Raw genomic sequence first — 19,856 nt, forward strand, 5'->3', positions numbered from 1 at the left:
AAATGAGACTTAAGCCCAGAAGGGACCATTATGATCCTCTAGCCTGACCTTTTGAGTAACACAGGCCAAACAACAGTTAAGGGCAGTTTATTTTATTTGATGCATGTCAAGTCTCTTTCACAAAACCATGGGCACAGAGCTGGAAGCGATATTGTGAGAAAGTTCTTCTCTGTAGGGAAAAGTAACTGGAAACAACTCTCAGGCTGATGTAAGCATTAAATACATGGGGAGTCTCTGTCCAGTAAGTGGCTTGCCCAAGCCAATTAATTTTTTGGGTCCCCCATTTATGTAAGCGATGTATGCATGAAAGGGGAAAGCAGGTCAGCCGCTCCAGCTTGCTACCATCTGCTTTTATTCAGAATTACTCAGGATCAGTGCCAGTGGGATCAGTGCCCATCTAGGGTTTTGTGTTTTGTTCCCCCCCCCTTTACAATGAAGGCAACAGCAATTACTGTAAGTTTCCAAAAGTGCATGCAAATCACAACAACAACACAAAACTGCTTTAGTCAGATCCTAGCATATTTAAGAATCCCACATACGCTGTGAGAAAGACGATTTTGGCAAATAAATTTTGGACTGACTAGAGGGGAGCGAGGTTAGTATCCAGAAGACCCAAGAGTTTATCTGGCATTCACTGTGGGGCCAAGAACCTGCAGGATCAAGTCCCACCTGTGGTGCACAAATGCCTTTGTGGGTCATCCAACACTTACTCAAAGTACAAGGAGCTCAAAAGTTCTGCAGGCAGAGAGCCACTTGGGGTACTCAAACTCTCAAAGAGGGATGAGCTGAGGTCCAAAAAGAAGCAGAGTAAAATTCCATCTGGACCGCTCAACTCCTCTGGAGGTGAAGAGGAGACAGGTGGAAGGAGAAGATAAAAGTAAGGTATCATTGATCCAAGTAGAAATAAGCCCCTTAAAAATGGCTCCCCCCAAAATAAATAAAAATTGTCTTATGAGTATGTATGGTAACCTTAATTACACATTTGGAACTTGCTCCAAGTTACTAGGGACAGGGATTTGCTTGCTCTGTTGCCTCATGTGCACAGTGCCTGGTAGGACAAGGAGTGCCAGAGGGAGCAATAATACTACTTTGTTCTTATCCAGAACCTTCCAACTAAATATATCAAAGCACGTAAGTGCAGTGAGATGTAGACAACTATTCACTTAATTAGAATCCTGCTTGGAAGTTCCCTGACCCATGCACATTTAGGGACATAAACTACAACAAAAGTGGAAGACTGTCCAAAATAAGTGTTCTCAGATTGCAGCTGTGCATTCTTTAACCATCCCAATAATCTATGTTTGTACTGGAGTCTCTCTTCTGGATACATAGGGCTTAAGAAAAAATACCAGGAAAACAGACTGAGGCAGAGAAGTCTCTGAGTATAAGAAATGAAGCAGGGCTGTTGTGAGATGCTTCCTTTGCATTTGAATAAGTGGGGTTTTTTTTAAAAAAAAATTCAACATTGGATGACTTGGAATTCATTTTTAAAAATATTCAGATTTCCTAAAACATCAAAATTATTATACAAGGTGTCACACAAGGGCTATTTGCCCACAGTAGTAGTGGGACTCCCTAGGATGGGAACCCAAATGACCTCACATGCTCCTTGCAGTCACTGGCAGTGCCTGCTGCTTAATCTCCTGTGGGAGGGGGATGACAGTTGGTGGGAGCATCTTTCCCAAGCTGGGGCCCAAAGGAGGGACCTACAAAGCCTTACCTGCCCACTGCAGTCATTGCTGCTCATCCTTTTCCCTCCTACTTCCTATCAGCAGAATACATATCAGTGTGTATTTCAGTTACTCCACATTCAAATTAATATGTGAGGGAGCACAAGTTATTCTCATGCCTGAAAAGTAAGCCAAGCAACTGAATGGAATAAAACAATGTTAATGCCACGCTCTGACTGACATTTTAAATGTACAAAAGTCAGGAAATTCAAAGTTATTGTTCCCAAAGCAACTGTAACTCAACCACATAGTAACTTTTATGCTTTTACACCACCTAATGTTAAACAAATGACTACCCGTGGGCAAAGGCACAGAGTTTTATTATAGTTGCTTTGGGAATCAGCTTTGTGTTTCCTGACTTATGTACATTTAAAATCTCTACCATAATATGTGTTCTGTGAAGGAGATCACAAGTTGGAGAAATATTAGCTATATATTGCTGATCAGCATCCTGATATCACTGTGATGGGCACAGTATAAGAACTTAAATAAAACAGAGTGGAGCAGGGATAACAAGAAAAATTTGTGAAGTTCTACTCAAAATAAATTTGGCTACAACTGCCTTAATTATAGCTAGTCAATGTCATGACTTCAACTTCCATTGTTGTGTCTCAGCAAATAGTCACCAGAGAACCAGAAACCGAAAATGTGGTGTGGGTTATTGAACTATTCTGATAGCCCATGTTGTCAGGTAGAAATAAAAGTTTTCTTAGTCTTACTTCTACAGCATGAAAGAACAACCCTGTCCTGCTTCATTGGACTGTTTTTCAGGGTGACTACAGAACTCTTTAGTGAAAGTCTCCAGTGAAATCCAGCCCAAAAAAGAAAGAGCAGGACATTAAAAGAAAATCTGAACTTTCAGAGAAATAGTTGTACAGAGTTTGACCAAAGCAGTTCCAGATCCAAGGAAAATAAAAAAGGAATAATTCTAGCCTTTATCCTAATCTCCCTTCCTACTAATTTATGTTAGGGATTTGCCACATACCGCAGTAGTTCTTGGAAAAACTAACTCAGAGGAATTTCTGGCTAATGAAAAGATGACAGTAAAGTAACAAAACTAAGTTACATTCATCAAAGTCAATACAGAAATAAATTTTGTGAAATAATATGAAATTCAAGCCTGAGGAAAGAAAGATCCCATATTCATTGTGGAACAGGGGTTACGTAAGCAAATCATAGACTGTCTTAAGGGCCACTTGTCCTCCCCTTCAACACTGCACAGACCACCTATTCCCATTTAAAAGTGCATAACATCCATGTGGCAATCACAGCAATTACATACTTTCCCAATATTATTTTTCCATGTATTTACAGTGATGAATACAATTTACTAGCTGGAAATAGGGAGGAGGAGGAGTTACCACCATGCGAAAAGTCCTCCACCGACCACCAAAACGCGGTTTGTGGGCCACATTTTGAGAAGTTCTGCTATAGAAAATGTTTAAAATGCTGATGCATCTAATTCTTATTCTTCAGCTATAAGTGATAAAGATTAAAATAATTACATCCAAGCATGACACCTGTTCCTGAACTGAATTCAATTTAAGAATTCAGGGTTCTGTTAAAGGAAGTCTTAAATATTCTTATATTCTGGAAGTAATTGTTGTGGCTTGTGAAAATACATATTAACATATTACATTTATGGAAACATCTGTAGATAATGATAGAAAGATTAACGGATATATATAAACCGTGTGTATTTTTTCAACCACTGTCTCCATAATGTCTAGAGAACATACATATTTCAAATTAATGATACATTCAAGTTTTATTTTCAGCTATAACTTCCAGGAGGCATTATTCTTTCAGACTTGACTTTGTAGCTTTGTAATAGCCCTATTGAACTTCAACTTTCATTAGAAGAAACCTATCAATTTTTACATAGTTTCTCTAGCTAAAGAAAACACATGCTCCATGTGGACTGCAAAAGATTTTTAAACAAAAGAAGGCTGTATTAGAAATACATTATAGAAATCCAAAGAAGAATCAAATCTCTCATGTGTCTGTCTATTAAATAAAACAAAAAGCTTTTCATGAACAAATTTAAGTCCCAACTGTTTTCTTTCTTCTCCCCAGCCAACCTCAGCTACTTCAGGGCTATGATTTTCCTGAGTTCTGCTAAAAACCCACCCACTCTTCCTAGAAGGTATACAAAAATAACTGCAACTGCAATGTTCCTATATGTTTATGCAAAAAATCATTGTTCCTCCTAATTCTGGCAAAGGCATTCACTTAACGCTGACATTTAATAAGCAGGATGTGTTCACCTATAAAGTAGCAGCTGTGCTTGGTTTTTAAATGCTGTATTTATTTAAACCCATATATGTTTATAGCTTTCCAAGTCTTCATTTCCGCTTTCCAAAGATTTGCGCCAATTTGGATCCTTTGTACATAACTTCTGCATTGAATACGATGGTTCGGTACGATAAAGCTGATCTTGACAAAGCTTCGGCTTTAAGGTGACAAACAGTTTAAGTTTGTAACCCCTTTTGATTTTTATTGGATTATTAAATATGCATATGCACACAGAATAATATTTAAATTATACTGGTGAATAACTTTTTTTCTTCCTAAAGAAAACTGACTTCTGCCATCTTGTGGTCAAACGTACATACAGGAACCCAGATATACTTGGTGCGGGGGCATGCCCTTTGTTCTGTCCAACTCTATCTATCTATCCATATAAAGATTTCACAGAGCAAAATATTTTATTTTGAATTTTAAAAGAAAAAATTAGGACTTTAAAAATTGTATTTCCCGTTTCCAGCCTTCATCAACTTCCTGGGGGAAAGCAAGGGCTGAGGATGCTACTTCACTAATATTTGGAGCAGACGCAGAAACACAAAAAACACCATGACACAGTGTGTGTGTTAACAGAAGTGTCCCTTCCTTCTGCTCCCTCACCTAAGGACTCAATTTGAAGAGACTCCTACCACTGCTAGAGGAGCAACGGGCCTGTTGTCTGATTTGGGGACATGAGAGCAGAAAGAACAGATGGCTGTGGTTGCAGGGAGGAGCTTGGAGAAGAAACGATGCCACACAACTCCCCTCCTCCATTTTTATGTGCTCATCCATAACTTACTGCAAAATTCACATTCTGAGACTCTCACATTGAGACTTTCCATTTGGTCTCTGGTCAAAAGGTGATTTTTTTTTTTTTTTAAGTGTGAGCAAAATCCTTAAGACATTTTGAGTTTTGTGAAAATTTAGGAAAAATACACTAGCTGTACCTTCCTCTCTAGATTCAAAATGGGTTTTACTCCTTTAGTTTTCCTGCATTTTTTAAATGGAAAGGGCTAAAAAAGTCCCTATTTAGCAGCTTTAAGGTCGAATGTGTGCTTAAACCTCCAATGCATACTTTGCTAAATGTACACTTAGGACAGAATGCTCACATGCACAGCACATTTCTCAAAAGCACAAAACACACAGATTTGATGAGCTTTCCTATCCTGTATGCACAGTAGCAGTGTTTTAGATCATTCATCACTATTTTTTTAAGCCCACTGTTATGGATTTAACCCCCAACGAGTATGATGAGATTAATTGTAGGCATAGGGCTCTTCAAAGAGGATGATTTACAGAAGCAGTTTCAAACTTCTGTAAATAAATTATTGAGGCAAATAGCTTAGTAAGTTGCATAACTTGATTACACATTTGTAAATATTAAATGCAAAAGGTATTTGTTAATACAAGGTTGAGATTTCAGTTAAAATTTTAAAAATAACGAATGCAGAAATTAAGGTACCTATAGCTACGTTAACTTCAGACATATTGCACATAAGAATATTTTCAATCACTATTCTTACCATTATTATTATAATTGCTACGTGTCTTAATTAACATTGCTACAGCGAAGTTAAATTTAAAAGAAATCAACATGAATGCCAAATTTAACTGTGAGCCCTTAAAACTTGCATGTACAAAAGTGTTTGCATTTAAGTTTTGGTTTTGCCTTATTTTTAGGTCTAATCCAGTTATAAAACACATTTAATTATTTATCTCAGTAAAAATATAGCAATAATCTGCCCAGATCATGTTAGCTAAATATCAAGTTGACCCATAGTATATCTGAAATACAATCTACATAATACTTTTATAAATCATAATCAAAATGATCTCTTATATAGCACATTTATCCACAGATGATATAGCACTTTATATTGGGAAAGAATCATTCTATATTATACACTAGCTAGCACCCTATCTCAGAACAGGCATAACTGGTACTGCTCTGTTCTCATCTTCCCCTGACCTTAACTTTGCTTCATCCTCTCCTGAGGAACAGCATATGCTCTGCTGCTATAACAACAAAATTTTTGGTGGAGACTGGGACTAACACAGTTCAGTAAACTAAAATCATTTGTATATTGTAAAGCGATTGGCTAAGAAACATTAAAGTAAGAAATAAATATTTGATCCAAAGAGTTCTGATTGTTAATCTATAGAACTAAGTGATTCCAACAATACCTTGCTCATCCAAATTGGATCAGTACCGTTTACGCAGACACCTATATAGGTATATAGACACCTGGATACTGTTTGGACTCAGTTGTGATAAAAATAGGTATCAAATATAGAAATTTACAGTAAAAGTGTATGAAGAACAAAACAGAGTGGTAGAGTTCAGTGCCTGTACTTTAATATCAAAATAGATGCTTAAAGACATGGATTTACCTTGCTGCTGTGTTACTTCAGATTTATTTCTCACATGAATGACTCGGGATCTTACTGGTTCAACCTGCACAACCTTTTGGCTCTGCTTCTGTATATCAGTTATTAAAATCATGTTATAATTCTGGGTTTTTTCTTAAATACAGTAAAAACAAATGCAGTATTAAGAACCATTTACTTAGAGCTCAGAATTGTTAAAAGATTCATACGTTCTTGGTCTCCATTTCAATTTTAAAAGAATTCAATCCTAATTTGCCTTTTGTAACCATTTATTTTCTTTGACAACAAACAGCATGGCAAGCTATTCTCTGATGTGATTCCCATGTAGTCAGTAGAGATGAGCAGGCACCATTTACAGCTGAAGACATGGGGGCCCTCAATTTTTAATCAAAGGACATGACAGCAACAACTTGTCAGGGGCTCCCTTATCTCATTCCTCTGCAACCAAGAACTTCCTCTTTCTCCTGTTTACAGGAATGGAAGGGTCTTGGAGAAAAAAATTCAGCTGCTTCCTCTAAATTGAAAGCCCTGTATAGAGTGAAGTAGTCTTTAAGACTACTTCCTGGAATCCTCCTCAAGGCCCATCTCTGCCATAACACTTACATAAATCAGTTAATGGCTAGGCTGAAGGACAGACAGATCAGCATAGTTCACTCTTATAGCAAAAAATGCAATGTATATACAAAGTTACATCACCTCTACCAATGCTCTTCATATGTTGTTTGTCTACTGTAAGTTCTTTGGGGCAGGGACAGGGACTGTGGCACAGAGCCACCCTGTTAGATAGACTGCCCATAAGAAATGCAGAGAACAGGGGGAAGTAGATTGTAGAGAGACATGAAGACATACAGAGTTTAAGGATTATCTGAGTAAAATGCTAAATCCAGTTTATCAATTACACTGTTCATGTAACAGTTAAATAAAAGCATTCTGAGACTTCTGGGGGCATGTCTCCATATGTATATGGGGCCCAATTCTGCTTGGGGCCTTTGGATGCTACTGCACTATAACTTTCAAAAATAAAAATAGAATTTCCTGGATTTTGGCTGTAGCTCAGGCTCATACACTTTAGTCAGCAGAGAGTCTCTCCAGAGGACACGGAGGAAAAGCAGTAGTGATATCTTGCCCCCAAGGCTACAAGAAGGAAAGGTAAGGAGTAACTGGTTCTTGTAAAATCCCTGCTTTATTGCTTAGAGCTAAGACATCCACTTCAGGTGGACCCCCACAGGTATTCTTTGCTAAGTGCTCAATGTTGTACAATATTCAAGGTTAGTCCCTGTCCCTTGAGAAACCCATTTGCAGTGACTGATGAGCCCAGAGAAGAAACACTTACCGGAGCCAACTAATTAGTACAAGCTCTAAGATACTATCTACCTATCTTAGGTATCCATCACCTTATCTGAGTGCTAGGCTACCACAGGTTTAGCATAGGGTGGGCCAACATATCACTGCAGGAGGATGAGGTCTCGTTGGCTGACCTGTGGTCTAGAAGAGTCTCCTGCACTGTACTTTTGCCTGCCACATCAATTTAACAGGTAAATATTCCTCCTGCACGTGCTCTTTTTATCTAGCTGCTTTGAATGGCAACAGAGTTCCTAACCATTTACAAGCAATGCACAAATGCTATGCATATTTTACCTTTGGAAGATCTTCTGATAGAGATGTTAGTCTGTCATTTGCTTGTGCTGTTTGAGGAGCAGGGTTTAAGAGTGGCTGAGACTCCAATTCAGCCATGCTCATTGGACCATGACTAACATCTGCAGCATCTCCAAGAAGTTCTGCTGAGATTATAAAACATATACAAACATTAATGGGGAAAAAGAATCCCTGGTAAATCCAAATTAGAGCCACAGTCTCCCAACTACCCCGTGTTTGTATCTAGGCTCATCAATGGGACATTCCATAATGAAGTGAATGATTCTCTCTCTACTCACTCATGTTTTCAACAGAACTCAGATTAACAAGCCATTTCTTTGTGTATTTACCAAAATCATTGCTCTCTGTACAGTGTTGTGGGGTAGTAAGGGTTTTTTTAAGTTGTTCAAGGTGAGGTTTTTTTAACTGGCATTTAGAACCCCCCAGGCTTTCCATCAGTGTAAAATAATTTTAAAGCTGTTAACATTTTAGGCAGAAGCTATTTAACAATATCCTTTTAATTTTCCTTGCTGAAAGGAGAAAGAAAAAATCTCAATGGAAGTGAGGGAAACAGTTTTATGATCTGTAGATTTCTAACATGGGTAGACCTTAATGGTGGCTCCTGAGTGGCTACAGTTCATCATGTCACTATGTACTTAATGAGCTTTATTCCTCTTAATGGAAAGAGAGACTGGAAAGGCTTCTTCATTAAAGTGTTTCATTTTTACTGTGTGAATGAACAGAAACCTAAGAACAGTAATTGAAAAAAAAAAAAAAGTAATTTGCTATATAATCCATACAGTTTATCACAGTTGTACAGCCTGTATGTACATGAAACATCTTTATTAAAAGTATGCTTACAGTTCATGAACTAACTTTGTAGACCACAGTTATCTCACCAAAACTAAAACACTAGTCTGAAACCTAATTAGTGTAAAATATTATGCTTGGGCTGAGATTTTGTATGACATATTTCAGCCTGTGGCTAATTTTTATAGCCAAATTCTTAAGCACTGAATACAGAGATATATAATGGAAATGCTGATAGACCTTTAATTATATTATGGTGAGTCAAGTAGGCAACACTATAATTTCTAAACTCTTGGAATAGACATCAAGTTTTATTATACAAATAAAATCAGGTCACAAGACTGAAGATACATTTATTTCAGATATATCAACAACAAGCAAGTGACTCATTTTGATGTACAAGTTGAATACCTATTGTAAGAGGATATGATTGACAATTCACATCTTTCAATATGAACATGTAGAGTTATGCCTGGAAATTTTTGACCCTTTATAGCCAGGTGATGTAATGGTTATTTAGTTTTACTGTTAAATATAACTCTTGTAGACTATACCATAGGCACTGAGATTGCAAGAAAAATGGCACTTAACCCTAGCTGTTGACAGACTAATGGATGGATCCACTCACACAACACATTAGGTATACTGAGGTATAGCTGAAAAGTGGCAACAATTCAAAGGTGATTATCAATAGTTTCATTTTTTCCTGGAAGAGATTATTTTAAATTGAACAGTTTCTGTGCTGTCTTTGGTTGAACTGCCAAAGCTATTAGGAAACAAGATCTTTTGTTCCTCCTTAGTACTAAAATACTGTTTAAGTCAGAAGTGGGCCCCAGCTTTCCTACAAGGTTGTTTTCTTAGAAATGCTCTCTGAATAGCTTTGCTCAATGTTCAGTGGCTGTCAAAATGCAAACAGAAAGTTACAATGTATTAAAGAAAGGGATGTAAAAATAATACTGGAAATATTATCTAAAACAATAGTACATCCCCATCTGGAATGGTATCCACTTTAATCAAAAATGACATAGCAGAAATAGAAGGGATTCAGAGACAGACAACAAAATGGCTGCCTTAAGGGATCAATTTATCCTAGAGAACATCAATTCAAATCTGTTCCAAGTCACCAGTGACCAAAAGCTCTTAGCTGATATTGATTACATGAAATGTGTGAATTGAGTTGGCATCTCTGTCCATTTCCTACTGGACAAATGTCCACAATACAAAGTCACTATCCCAAAAGGCAACAGTTGCTCCTCTCCTGACAGTCTCATTGGAGGTGTCAAAGTTTAAATCAACATGTAAACTGAATTACCTTCTCATCTCTAGAGTTACTGGTCTTGTCTACACCCAAGCTTGCACTAGTATAACCACTGATTTAGTTGAATCCGTGCAAGTTTGTGTGTAGACACTCTTATTTTGGTTTCAGAATTGTTTGTCAGTTTAGCCTAATCTGGTTTTAAGCCAAACCAAAATAAACCAGACTTGACTGAAATAGGAATGTCTATGCACAAACTTGCCCCTGTTTAAATCCATTTAATAAAATGCACCTTTAGTTAAACCTATGCAAGCTTAAGTAGAAGGAGATGCAGAAGGATGGGCCAGTGGCTAGGGTGCTGGTTTGGGACTACAGAGACTTGGGCTCAATTCCCAGCTCTGCCACACTTCCTGCATGACCTTGGACAAGCCACTTGGTCTCTGATCCTCAGCACCACATCTGCAAAACATATGGGAATGACAGAACAGTGCTATCTCACAGGAATGTTTGCGGATACAATACATTAAAGACTGCAAAGTGATCAGGTACTATGGTGATGGGGGCTACACAAGTATCAGAAAGAGAGAGGGGGCAAGCAGCATGTAAAAGCTTGCACTGTCAGTACTATACCTGTTTTAAGGGCGTTAGCTTCAAGGACTGTTTGTTAATCTAGCATTTATGGTAACTAAATTCACCCTTAAAGAACAGAAGACACATGACAGCTAGGTTTTGTGTAAAGTAAAGGGCTATTTGGCACTATTCTATTTAATACTGTATAATCCTTTAGTGAATGCCACATGTTACCAACAAGATTGAAGATGCTGCTTTAGACATGCCAAAGCATTCAAACTCCACCCAGCAAAGCTGGGAAAGACACAATCCAGACTGAAGTAAAGAGAGGTGCTTTGGTTTTTAGTTACGGGAGATGGAAGAACTGGAAGCCTAATGGAATCAGTTAAGGCCACTGCCAGCATAAATGGAAAACAGACCTATAACAATTCATAAGGAACTACTAGATCACTAACTTCCCTCCATCTAACCCCTCCTCCTATGAAAGGTTTCAGAGAGGAGGACATGAGCTTATTTTCTCCCAGTAGGAGATGTGGGGGAAACAGCAAGTGTAGCTTCACTAGAAAATCACCAACTATTGGCAACAAATATCAAGAACCCTCTCCCTTTCAATAGGTTTGAAAATGTTTTAACCACTAATATGGGAAAGGGCAGTTTTCAACACCTAGCAGAGAAAGTATGCAAGACCCTTCATCGTACTAGGTGGTGTTCAACACCAGGTACCAAAAATGTGCTCAACACAGTTCCAGTTTGTCCACACTACATTCTGATACATTTTCCATCCCATCATGGTCTCCAGTAGATAACAGAGGAAAGATCATGTTCTAGCTTATACCTGTAACCCTGTCACACTCTCCTGGTGATGGTACATGGTGGGGTCTCTGTTCAGTAACCAGGCCAGCAGCCTGGTCTGTATAAACTGAACGTCCCATTAGAATACTTTCTGCTGCTCTTGTCAGTCTAGGTCTTTGGCCTTCACTAAGTTCTCCAACACTATTATCAGAGTCCTAGAGAAAACAGAGTAACACATTCAGTGAATCACAACAGATATCTTTCAAACTGTGTAATACCATTTAAATATAGTATTCTTTAACATACATGTACATAGCTTTATACTACTAGTGCTGTATAAAGAAGACAGCAACCTGAAAGACACACGTGACCACAGGGTGGAATGTAAGACCTACCTTTACCATTGGACTGAATCGAGCAATGGAGAGATTATTTCCTTTGTTGTTGGTTTGCCAGAAGAGCTGAGATGTATTGTTTTAAAGAAGAGAATCTTCAAAACGTTACTAGAATCATAGAAATGGAAGGGACCTCAAGAGGTCATCTAGTCCAGTCCCCTGCACTCATGCTAGGACTAGTATTATCCAGACCATCCTCACAGGTGTTTGTCTAACCTGCTCTTAAAAAATCTCCAATGATGGAGATTCCACAACCTCCCTGAGCAATTTATTCCAGTGCTTAACCACCCTGACAGTTAGGAAATTTTTCTTAACATTCAACCTAAACCCCCCTTCTGCAATTGAAGCCTGTTGCTTCTTGTACTATCCTCAGAGCTTAAGGAGAATAAATAAAGACAATAATTTTTCTCCCTTCCCTTGTAACAACCTTTTATGTTCTTGAAAACTGTTATGTTCCCACCCAGTCTTCTCTTCTCCAGCCTAAAACAACCCAATTGTTTCAATCTTCCCTCAATGGTCATGTTTTCTAGACCTTTAATCATTTTTGTTACTCTTCTCTGGACTCTCTCTAATTTGTCCACATCGTTCCTGAAAAGTGGTGCCCAGAACTAGACACAATACTCCAGCTGAGGCCTAATCAGTCAAGCGGAAGAATTACTTCTTGTGTCCTACTTACAACACTCCTGCAATACATCCCAAAATGATGTTCGCTTTTTTTGCAACAGCGTTACACTGTTGACTGATATTTAGCTTGTGGGCCACTATGACCCCCAGATCCCTTTCCGCAGTACTCCTTCCTAGGCAGTCATTTCCCATTCTGTATGTGTGCAGCTGATTACTCCACTTAGGAAGGAACTCTTTGCATTTGTCCTTATTGAATTTCATCCTATTTTTTTCAGACCATTTCTCCAGTTTGTCCAGATCATTTTGAATTTTAATCCTATCCTCCAAAGCACATGCAACCCCTCCCAGCTTGGTACATCCACAAACTTTACAAGTGTACTCTCTATGCCACTATCTACATCATTGATGAAGATACTGAATAAAACTGGACCCAGGACCGATCCCTGTGGGACTACTCGATATGCCCTTCCAGCTTGATTTTGAATCACTGGTAAGTACTCTCCGGGAATGGTTTTCCAACCAGTTATGCACCAACCTTATATTACCTCCATTTCCTTAATTTGTTTATGAGAAGGTCATGTGAGACCATATCAAAAGAGTTACTAAAGTCAAGATATACCATATCTACAGGTTCCCCCCTATCCACGAGGCTTGTTACCATGTCAAAGAAAGCTATTAGGTTGGTTTGACACAATTTGTTCTTGGCATATCCATGCTGACTGTTACTTGTCACCTGTTGTCTTTTAGGCGTTTGCAGATTGATTGCTTAATTATTTGTTCCATTTATCTTTCCAAGTACTGAAGTTAAGCTGACTGGTCTGTAATTCCCCGAAGCTGTCTTTATTCCCCTTTTTATAGAGGGGTACTATATTTGCCCTTTTCCAGTCCTCTGGAATCTCTCCCATCTTCCATGACTTTTCAAAGATAATCGCTAATGGCTCAGATATTTCCTCAGTCAGCTCCTTGAGTATTCTAGAATGTATTTCAACAGGCCCTCGTGACTTGAAGACATCTAATTTGGCTAAGTAATTTTTAACTTGTTCTTTCCCTATTTTAGCCTCTGATCTGACCTCATTTTCATTGGCATTCACTATGTTAGATGTCCAATTGCTACTAACATTTTTGGTGAAAATAAACAAAAAAGTCATTTAACACTTCTGCCGTTTTCACATTTTCTGTTATTGTTCATCCCTCCCTCACATTTAGTAATGGGCCTACCTTGTCCTTGGTCTTCCTCTTGCTCCCAGTGTATTTGAAGAGTGTATTCTTGTTCTATGTATCCTTTATGTCTCTAGCTAGTTTAATCTTGTTTTGTGCCTTGGCTTTTCTAGTTTTGTCACTACATACTTGTGTTGTTTGTTTATATTCTTCCTTTGTAATATGACCTAGTTTCCACTTTTTGTAGGACTCTTTTTTGAGTTTCAGATCATTGAAGATCTCCGGGTAAAGCTAGGGTGGTCTCTTGCTATACTTCCTATCTTTCCTATGCAGTGGGATAGTTTGTTCTTTTGCCCTTAATAATGTCTCTTTGAAAAACTGCCAACTCTCTTGAACTGTTTTCCCCCTTAGACTTGCTTCTCCTGGGATATTACCTACTAACTCCCTGTGTTTATTAAAGTCTGCCTTCTTGAAATCCATTATCTTTACTGTGCTGTTTTCCATCCTATCATTCCTTAGAATCATGAACTCTACCATTTCATAAAAAGAACAGGAGGACTTGTGGCACCTTAGAGACTAACAAATTTATTTGAGCACAAATTTTCGTGAGCTACAGCTCCCTTCATCGGATGCATGCAGTGGAAAATACAGTGGGGAGATCTTATATACACAGAGAACATAAAACAATGGGTGTTACCATACACACTGTAACGAGAGTGATCAGCTAAGGTGAGCTATTACCATTTCATGATCACTTTCACCTAAGGTGCCTTCCACTTTCAAATTCTCAACCAGTTCCTCCCTATTTGTCAAAATCAAATTTGGTCCAGCCTCTCCCCTAGTAGCTTTCTCCACCTTCTGAACTAAAAAATTGTCACCAATACATTCCAAGAACTTCTGGATAATCTGTGTCCTGCTATATTATTTATCATGCTCATCTCTGTGATATAACCATCAAGAGTTGTCAACCAATGTGACATCTGCAGTACTTAAAAGGTGGCAATTCTGTGCTGTTGCACTATGCCAAACTAAAAAGTCCATCTTCAGTGAGACTTTGATATGGCCTGAATGTTTCTCCAGGTTCCAAGTTTCAATCAAGCTGGATAATGAAACCAGTTAACTCTCCTCCATTCAATGGGAAACAAGCAATGTATTCATGAGATTTGTGTGTATGAAGGACCAGGAAAATAATTATGATCCTGTGCTAAAGCAGTGTGATGAGTATTTTGTTTCTAGAGGCAATCTCATATGCAAGAAGGTATGCTTGCGCTAGCATTGCCAGAATCTGTAAAAAGAAAAGGAGGACTTGTGGCACCTTAAAGACTAACAAATTTATTTGAGCATAAGCTTTCGTGAGCTACAGCTCACTTCATCGGATGCATCTGGACACATGCATCCGATGAATTGAGCTGTAGCTCACGAAAGCTTATGCTCAAATAAATTGATTAGTCTCTAAGGTGCCACAAGTCCTCCTTTTCATTTTGCGGATACAGACTAACACGGCTGCTACTCTAGAATCTGTAAAGGCATTTGTTAGAACATTGTGTGAATAGGCTAAGGACAGAGTATGGGACAGACAAAGAAAAGCAATTAGAGCTGCATTTGTAATTGCCAATGCTGACAAGGAAGTGTCACTAAGATTACAGCTGGAGTGAGAGTTAATACTACAGAAAGCTCTTCAAATAGTTCATCTTCTAATCTCATTAAGCAAACAAAATAAAGATTAGGGACAGTTCAGGCTAAGCAAGACAGAAGGAAGAAATGGGATATGTTCCAGGAAAGTCACAAAAAGCAAGAAATTGACCTAAATACAGGTATTCCATGAGTTATGCGGCAGTGTCCTCCCAAGTTCTCTCTGTCTGAATATCCTTCTAGGCCCAGCCAGGACTGTGCAATCAGTTCATTCATCTTTTTACTTACACAAAGCTGTCAATTGGCTGCAGACTTTTGAATTGAAAATACCTAACTGCATTACAGAAATATTACTGGTCTAAACTCTTTTAATATAGGCTGATAAGGACGTTTTTCAAATAGCCTTTAGGTAAACAGAATTTTTGTTGTTGTTCTTCTGGTCAGCACAAAAGAAAGTGAGACTTAATTAAGTGCATGAAATCTTTTGTCACCATCTATTCCCTTGATCTCCCCCAAACCATCCATCTGGTTGTGACTGCCATAAACGTCTTGCCCTTTCAAAATGGCCAGATAAAGCATGGCCAGACATTCTTGGAATACTTCTAAATGTTCACATAATGGAGACTGGTACATATGATGTTACGTACAGCAAAAATATTGTTTATAAATAAGTTTCAGAGTAACAGCCGTGTTAGTCTGTATTCGCAAAAAGAAAAGGAGTACTTGTGGCACTTAGAGACTAACCAATTTATTTGAGCATAAGCTTGAAGTGAGCTGTAGCTCACGAAAGCTCATGCTCAAATAAATTGGTTAGTCTCTAAGGTGCTACAAGTACTCCTTTTCTTTTTGTTTATAAATAGAAGAGAATTTTAAGTACTTAGAAGCCTGGAGTAGACCCAGCAAAAGAATCAGTATTCTCTACAGAAGAATTTCCTTCTAGGGGCAAGAGGTTGGATACAACTTTTTGTTTTTCCATAAGCAAAAGAAACTTCAGATTTTTTACCTTCTTTGTATCAAAAAATATCGTTTCAGAATGCCCAGTATCTTTGCTTTAATTCCCAATAGCAATGAAAAGGAAATAAGATACCTCAGAGTGGTAAATTACTTCTTGTAAAGCAACCGGTGCCTGATTTAGTTTAGCAAAAAGAGAGAGAACTGGATCTCTGTGGTATCCCCTATGGGGTCTTCTCATGACCTGTCCTTCACTGGGAGGATCGTAATCCTAAAACAAAATAAAAAAAAACTTTTTAGTAGTCAGATCATCCTTAGTGTAGAGTTAACTGTACATTATATTTATAAAGCATCTCCATCTTTTACTACAGTTACCAATATTAAAAATGTTTGTAAAAAAAAGTACAAATGGTTCATAACAGGGAGACTGGCAGCACAGCTTCCTCTCTTTAGCAAAAGAAGGGCACAATCAATATATTAAGAGTTTTGATACACAAGACCTTAACAGTCTGAGACAGAAAAGACCTATTAGACCATAAAGTCCTATTCCCCCAGCAAATGCATAATATAGCCCAGATGCAGAATCTGGTATTGAAATTATTATTAAGGCTAATGTTAAAATTATATAATACATAGGTTAAGAAAAGAGTGTCTGTACATCTGGGTATAGTGCTTAAATTATCCAAAAGTACAAATGTTGGTTTAAAATACATAGAGAACTTAGTCAGTAATAACCCAAAGAGGATTAATAAATTTAACAATACAGTTTAGATATTAGCATCCAAATATTTGACTACATTTGTTCTTAGCCAAAAGGCTAAGAATGCAAAAAGATATGTTTAGATTCCTGAATCATTAATCTTCAGCAATTTCAGGTGGCTGAACGCTGACATGAAAATATTTCTATTTTTTGTTTGTTTGTTTTTGTTCACCCAAGCTTAAGAGGACGACTGTCTCCATACAAACTCTTCATTCCCAGCAGAGCAGAGTAGACATGGGTAATAGAATTTTCAGCAAATTTGTTTAAAAAATGGTCATCTTTTTGGCTTGGAGAGCTTACAAGCCAATGGACTAAGGCAAGGGGCAGCCAAAGGGGTTTAGCTGAGGCAGGAGTCAGCTAAAGCATCTTAAAACTTCACTAATACATGTAAGAATTTAAGCCTTAAAGAAATTAAAAGGTGCCTCAAAACCTGAGCAGTTTAGCATGCACACAATGCTCTAGACAGTTTAGCTTTAAGATGTCTCAACCCCCTAAAACACAGACACAGCGAAATGCAGCCTTTGGATGTTCACAACTTGAGGTCTACTAGACAGATTTTCTTCAAACTTGATTTGCTTTTTATGCCTGAAAGAGACTTAAGTCATAGCACAAAACAACTTTGAAGTTTCTAGTTTCAGAGATGTGAGGTATGAGTGTGTAAAACTTTTTACTGGAACATGTGCTCAACATAAATAAATAAATAAATAAATAAATGGACCTGAAAACTGCCTCTGCAGAACCAGTCTTGGGAGTGCACCACTTGGTGATGCAAATCCTAGAAATATACAAAGAACAGTGGCCACAGGGGCTGTGCACATCTTCCCTTCCAGATATGAACATTTAGTTCACAAGGAAGATTTCGAACAGCTTTAGTGGTCTATCATAATGGCTTTAACCTTTTTCCATTAGTCAGGCAAGTGGTCCAGGATGGGAAGACTTCAATCCCAAGTGTGAAAAATTGTACCTGGACTTCACTATCAGATTGAACAATTAGATTCTCTCTCTCTCTCACACACACGAGCCCTTTCCACCCCGCCCTCCCAACCAATTACAAACTGTATAATACATATGAACAGATTAAAAATATGAAGCACAGAAGTGAGGCTAAAGAAAGGAATTGAGATCAGAGTGACAGTACATGCAGACAGATCCCCAAAAGTCACTGTTTTCTAAATGCTTCTGGGACTTGTGCTCAGATGTGTCAAAAAACATGCTTTGCTCTTTTTTTTTCCTTTCTTTTTTTTTTTTTTTTTAAAAGAAGAGTGCAATAAATTATTAGGGGTGACCTGTAACAGAAATAGGAATTGTGCCAGAAAATTCACTTCTAAACCATGTTTCTACTCAGAAAAGATAAAGGCAAAGTCTTCCATTCTTTAAGTACGAAACTCCTTTTAAATAAATATTTTAACTAGAGTCAAAAGTGAGTAATATAGACTATTTTTAGGTTTCAGAGTAACAGCCGTGTTAGTCTGTATTCGCAAAAAGAAAAACTATTTTTAATTTCAGTAAGTTACACACCATGAGAAGTATCATGTGACCTGGGGAATAATAATGCTCTGCCGTTTTGCTTAATACATCGTTTAAGTGGGAAAAAATGAAATTTGGGTAAATAATATTGTATTTCATATAAGCTGTTTGAGTGTTAAGCGCGTATTACAGATTAGATTAAATGTTTGAGTGATTCCACTTTTAAGCCAACTATGACAATTTTCCAAGCAAGGTAGTAGGAAAAGAGATCTCTTATAAAGGACTCTCTAAACTATAGTGGGTGCTACTCATGTGTGACTGCCTTATTAATTAATTTGTATGAACTGTATATTTTCTCTTTGGACATCTGAATGCTCTTCAATATTTTATAGCTCATCAGTCCATTTCTTTGTGTACATGAAGTTTAAATAAGTGGATAAGTTTATTAGAGAACTTCTTATCTAATAAACTTCTCCAGCTAAGGTACTATGCTAAATTCAATTTCCTACTGAACTATTTCCTTACCATTTCATTTGCATCATGTAGCGTGCTAGTTAAACTTTCACTGAGGTTTGGAAGAGACAGTCCTCCTTCTGCTAACGCTGAAAATAAAAATTGTGGGTTTTTTTAAAGTTACAAGCAGAAAATATCCATTTTTAAGAGCAAGTTAATGCCATATTTTTCATTGTTTGCAGCACAATGCTTTATTAAAGTTACAAATTTCTATCTATCAAATGTCTCTCTCTCTCATAAGGACAGATTTTTAGTCAACAACAAAAACATTCTGACACTTTGGAAATGTAAAAATGTGCCTTCATTACAATTTGTTCCTGATACTTACGCAAGACAGAATAATCCAGCATTTAAAAAATGCAGCCATGCAGCCACTCAGGGCTTTTTGTGCTGCCAGAGCCTCCTGGGCAGTGATTAAGGGGGCAAAGCCGTGTTAACAAACATACAAATATCACTTTTCACAGAAACAGACTTACTAGCTAGCAAATCTTAAAAAGACAACACACAAAGCACATCATTTGTTTCTATTCTGTTTAGGTTCAGTTAAAAAATAGAAACAACTGTACATTATTTTTATGATTGATTCTGCAATAAAACCGTACATAAATAAATTACAATGATTTGGACATGTAAATGCACATATTTATCTGTTTTTCCTAACGTTAATTAAGTATTTTAGAAAAAATTGCCAGAGCAGCCACCAGCAAGAGTTGTGGCCACACTCTGAGGCCACCAAAAGTTTTCTTCAGAGACCCCCTGGAATAAACTAAACAAGTTCTTATGTCAGTAAGATTAAGTTATTTAGTTTAATTATTTTCTTTCATTTATTTACAATTCATAAGCAAACATGTATTTCATTCTGAGATGAGAAAAAATGATGAAGTATCTTACAT

At 37.5% G+C, this 19,856-nt stretch overlaps 1 protein-coding gene across 10 annotated transcripts in view; it reads right to left on the reverse strand.

Moving 5' to 3' along the window:
* KIAA0586 (KIAA0586 ortholog) overlaps positions 1-19,856 on the reverse strand; it is a 140,066-nt gene that overhangs the window by 33,011 nt on the left and 87,199 nt on the right. For 6 of the 10 annotated variants that reach the window (XM_048851977.2, XM_075129961.1, XM_075129965.1 and 3 more), the window contains exons 27-31: positions 18,976-19,052; positions 16,360-16,494; positions 11,507-11,678; positions 8,040-8,182; positions 6,405-6,492 (exon numbers count right to left, since the gene is read on the reverse strand). In XM_048851977.2, the coding sequence (XP_048707934.1) occupies positions 6,405-6,492; positions 8,040-8,182; positions 11,507-11,678; positions 16,360-16,494; positions 18,976-19,052 (615 nt within the window). Of the gene's footprint in view, positions 1-6,404; positions 6,493-8,039; positions 8,183-11,506; positions 11,679-16,359; positions 16,495-18,975; positions 19,053-19,856 lie in introns of those variants that run through there. The other 4 variants (XM_075129964.1, XM_075129962.1, XM_075129967.1 and 1 more) reach the window with 3 other exon arrangements.

Source organism: Caretta caretta, chromosome 6 (assembly GCF_965140235.1).
Source record: "Caretta caretta isolate rCarCar2 chromosome 6, rCarCar1.hap1, whole genome shotgun sequence".
Taxonomy (NCBI): domain Eukaryota; kingdom Metazoa; phylum Chordata; order Testudines; family Cheloniidae; genus Caretta; species Caretta caretta.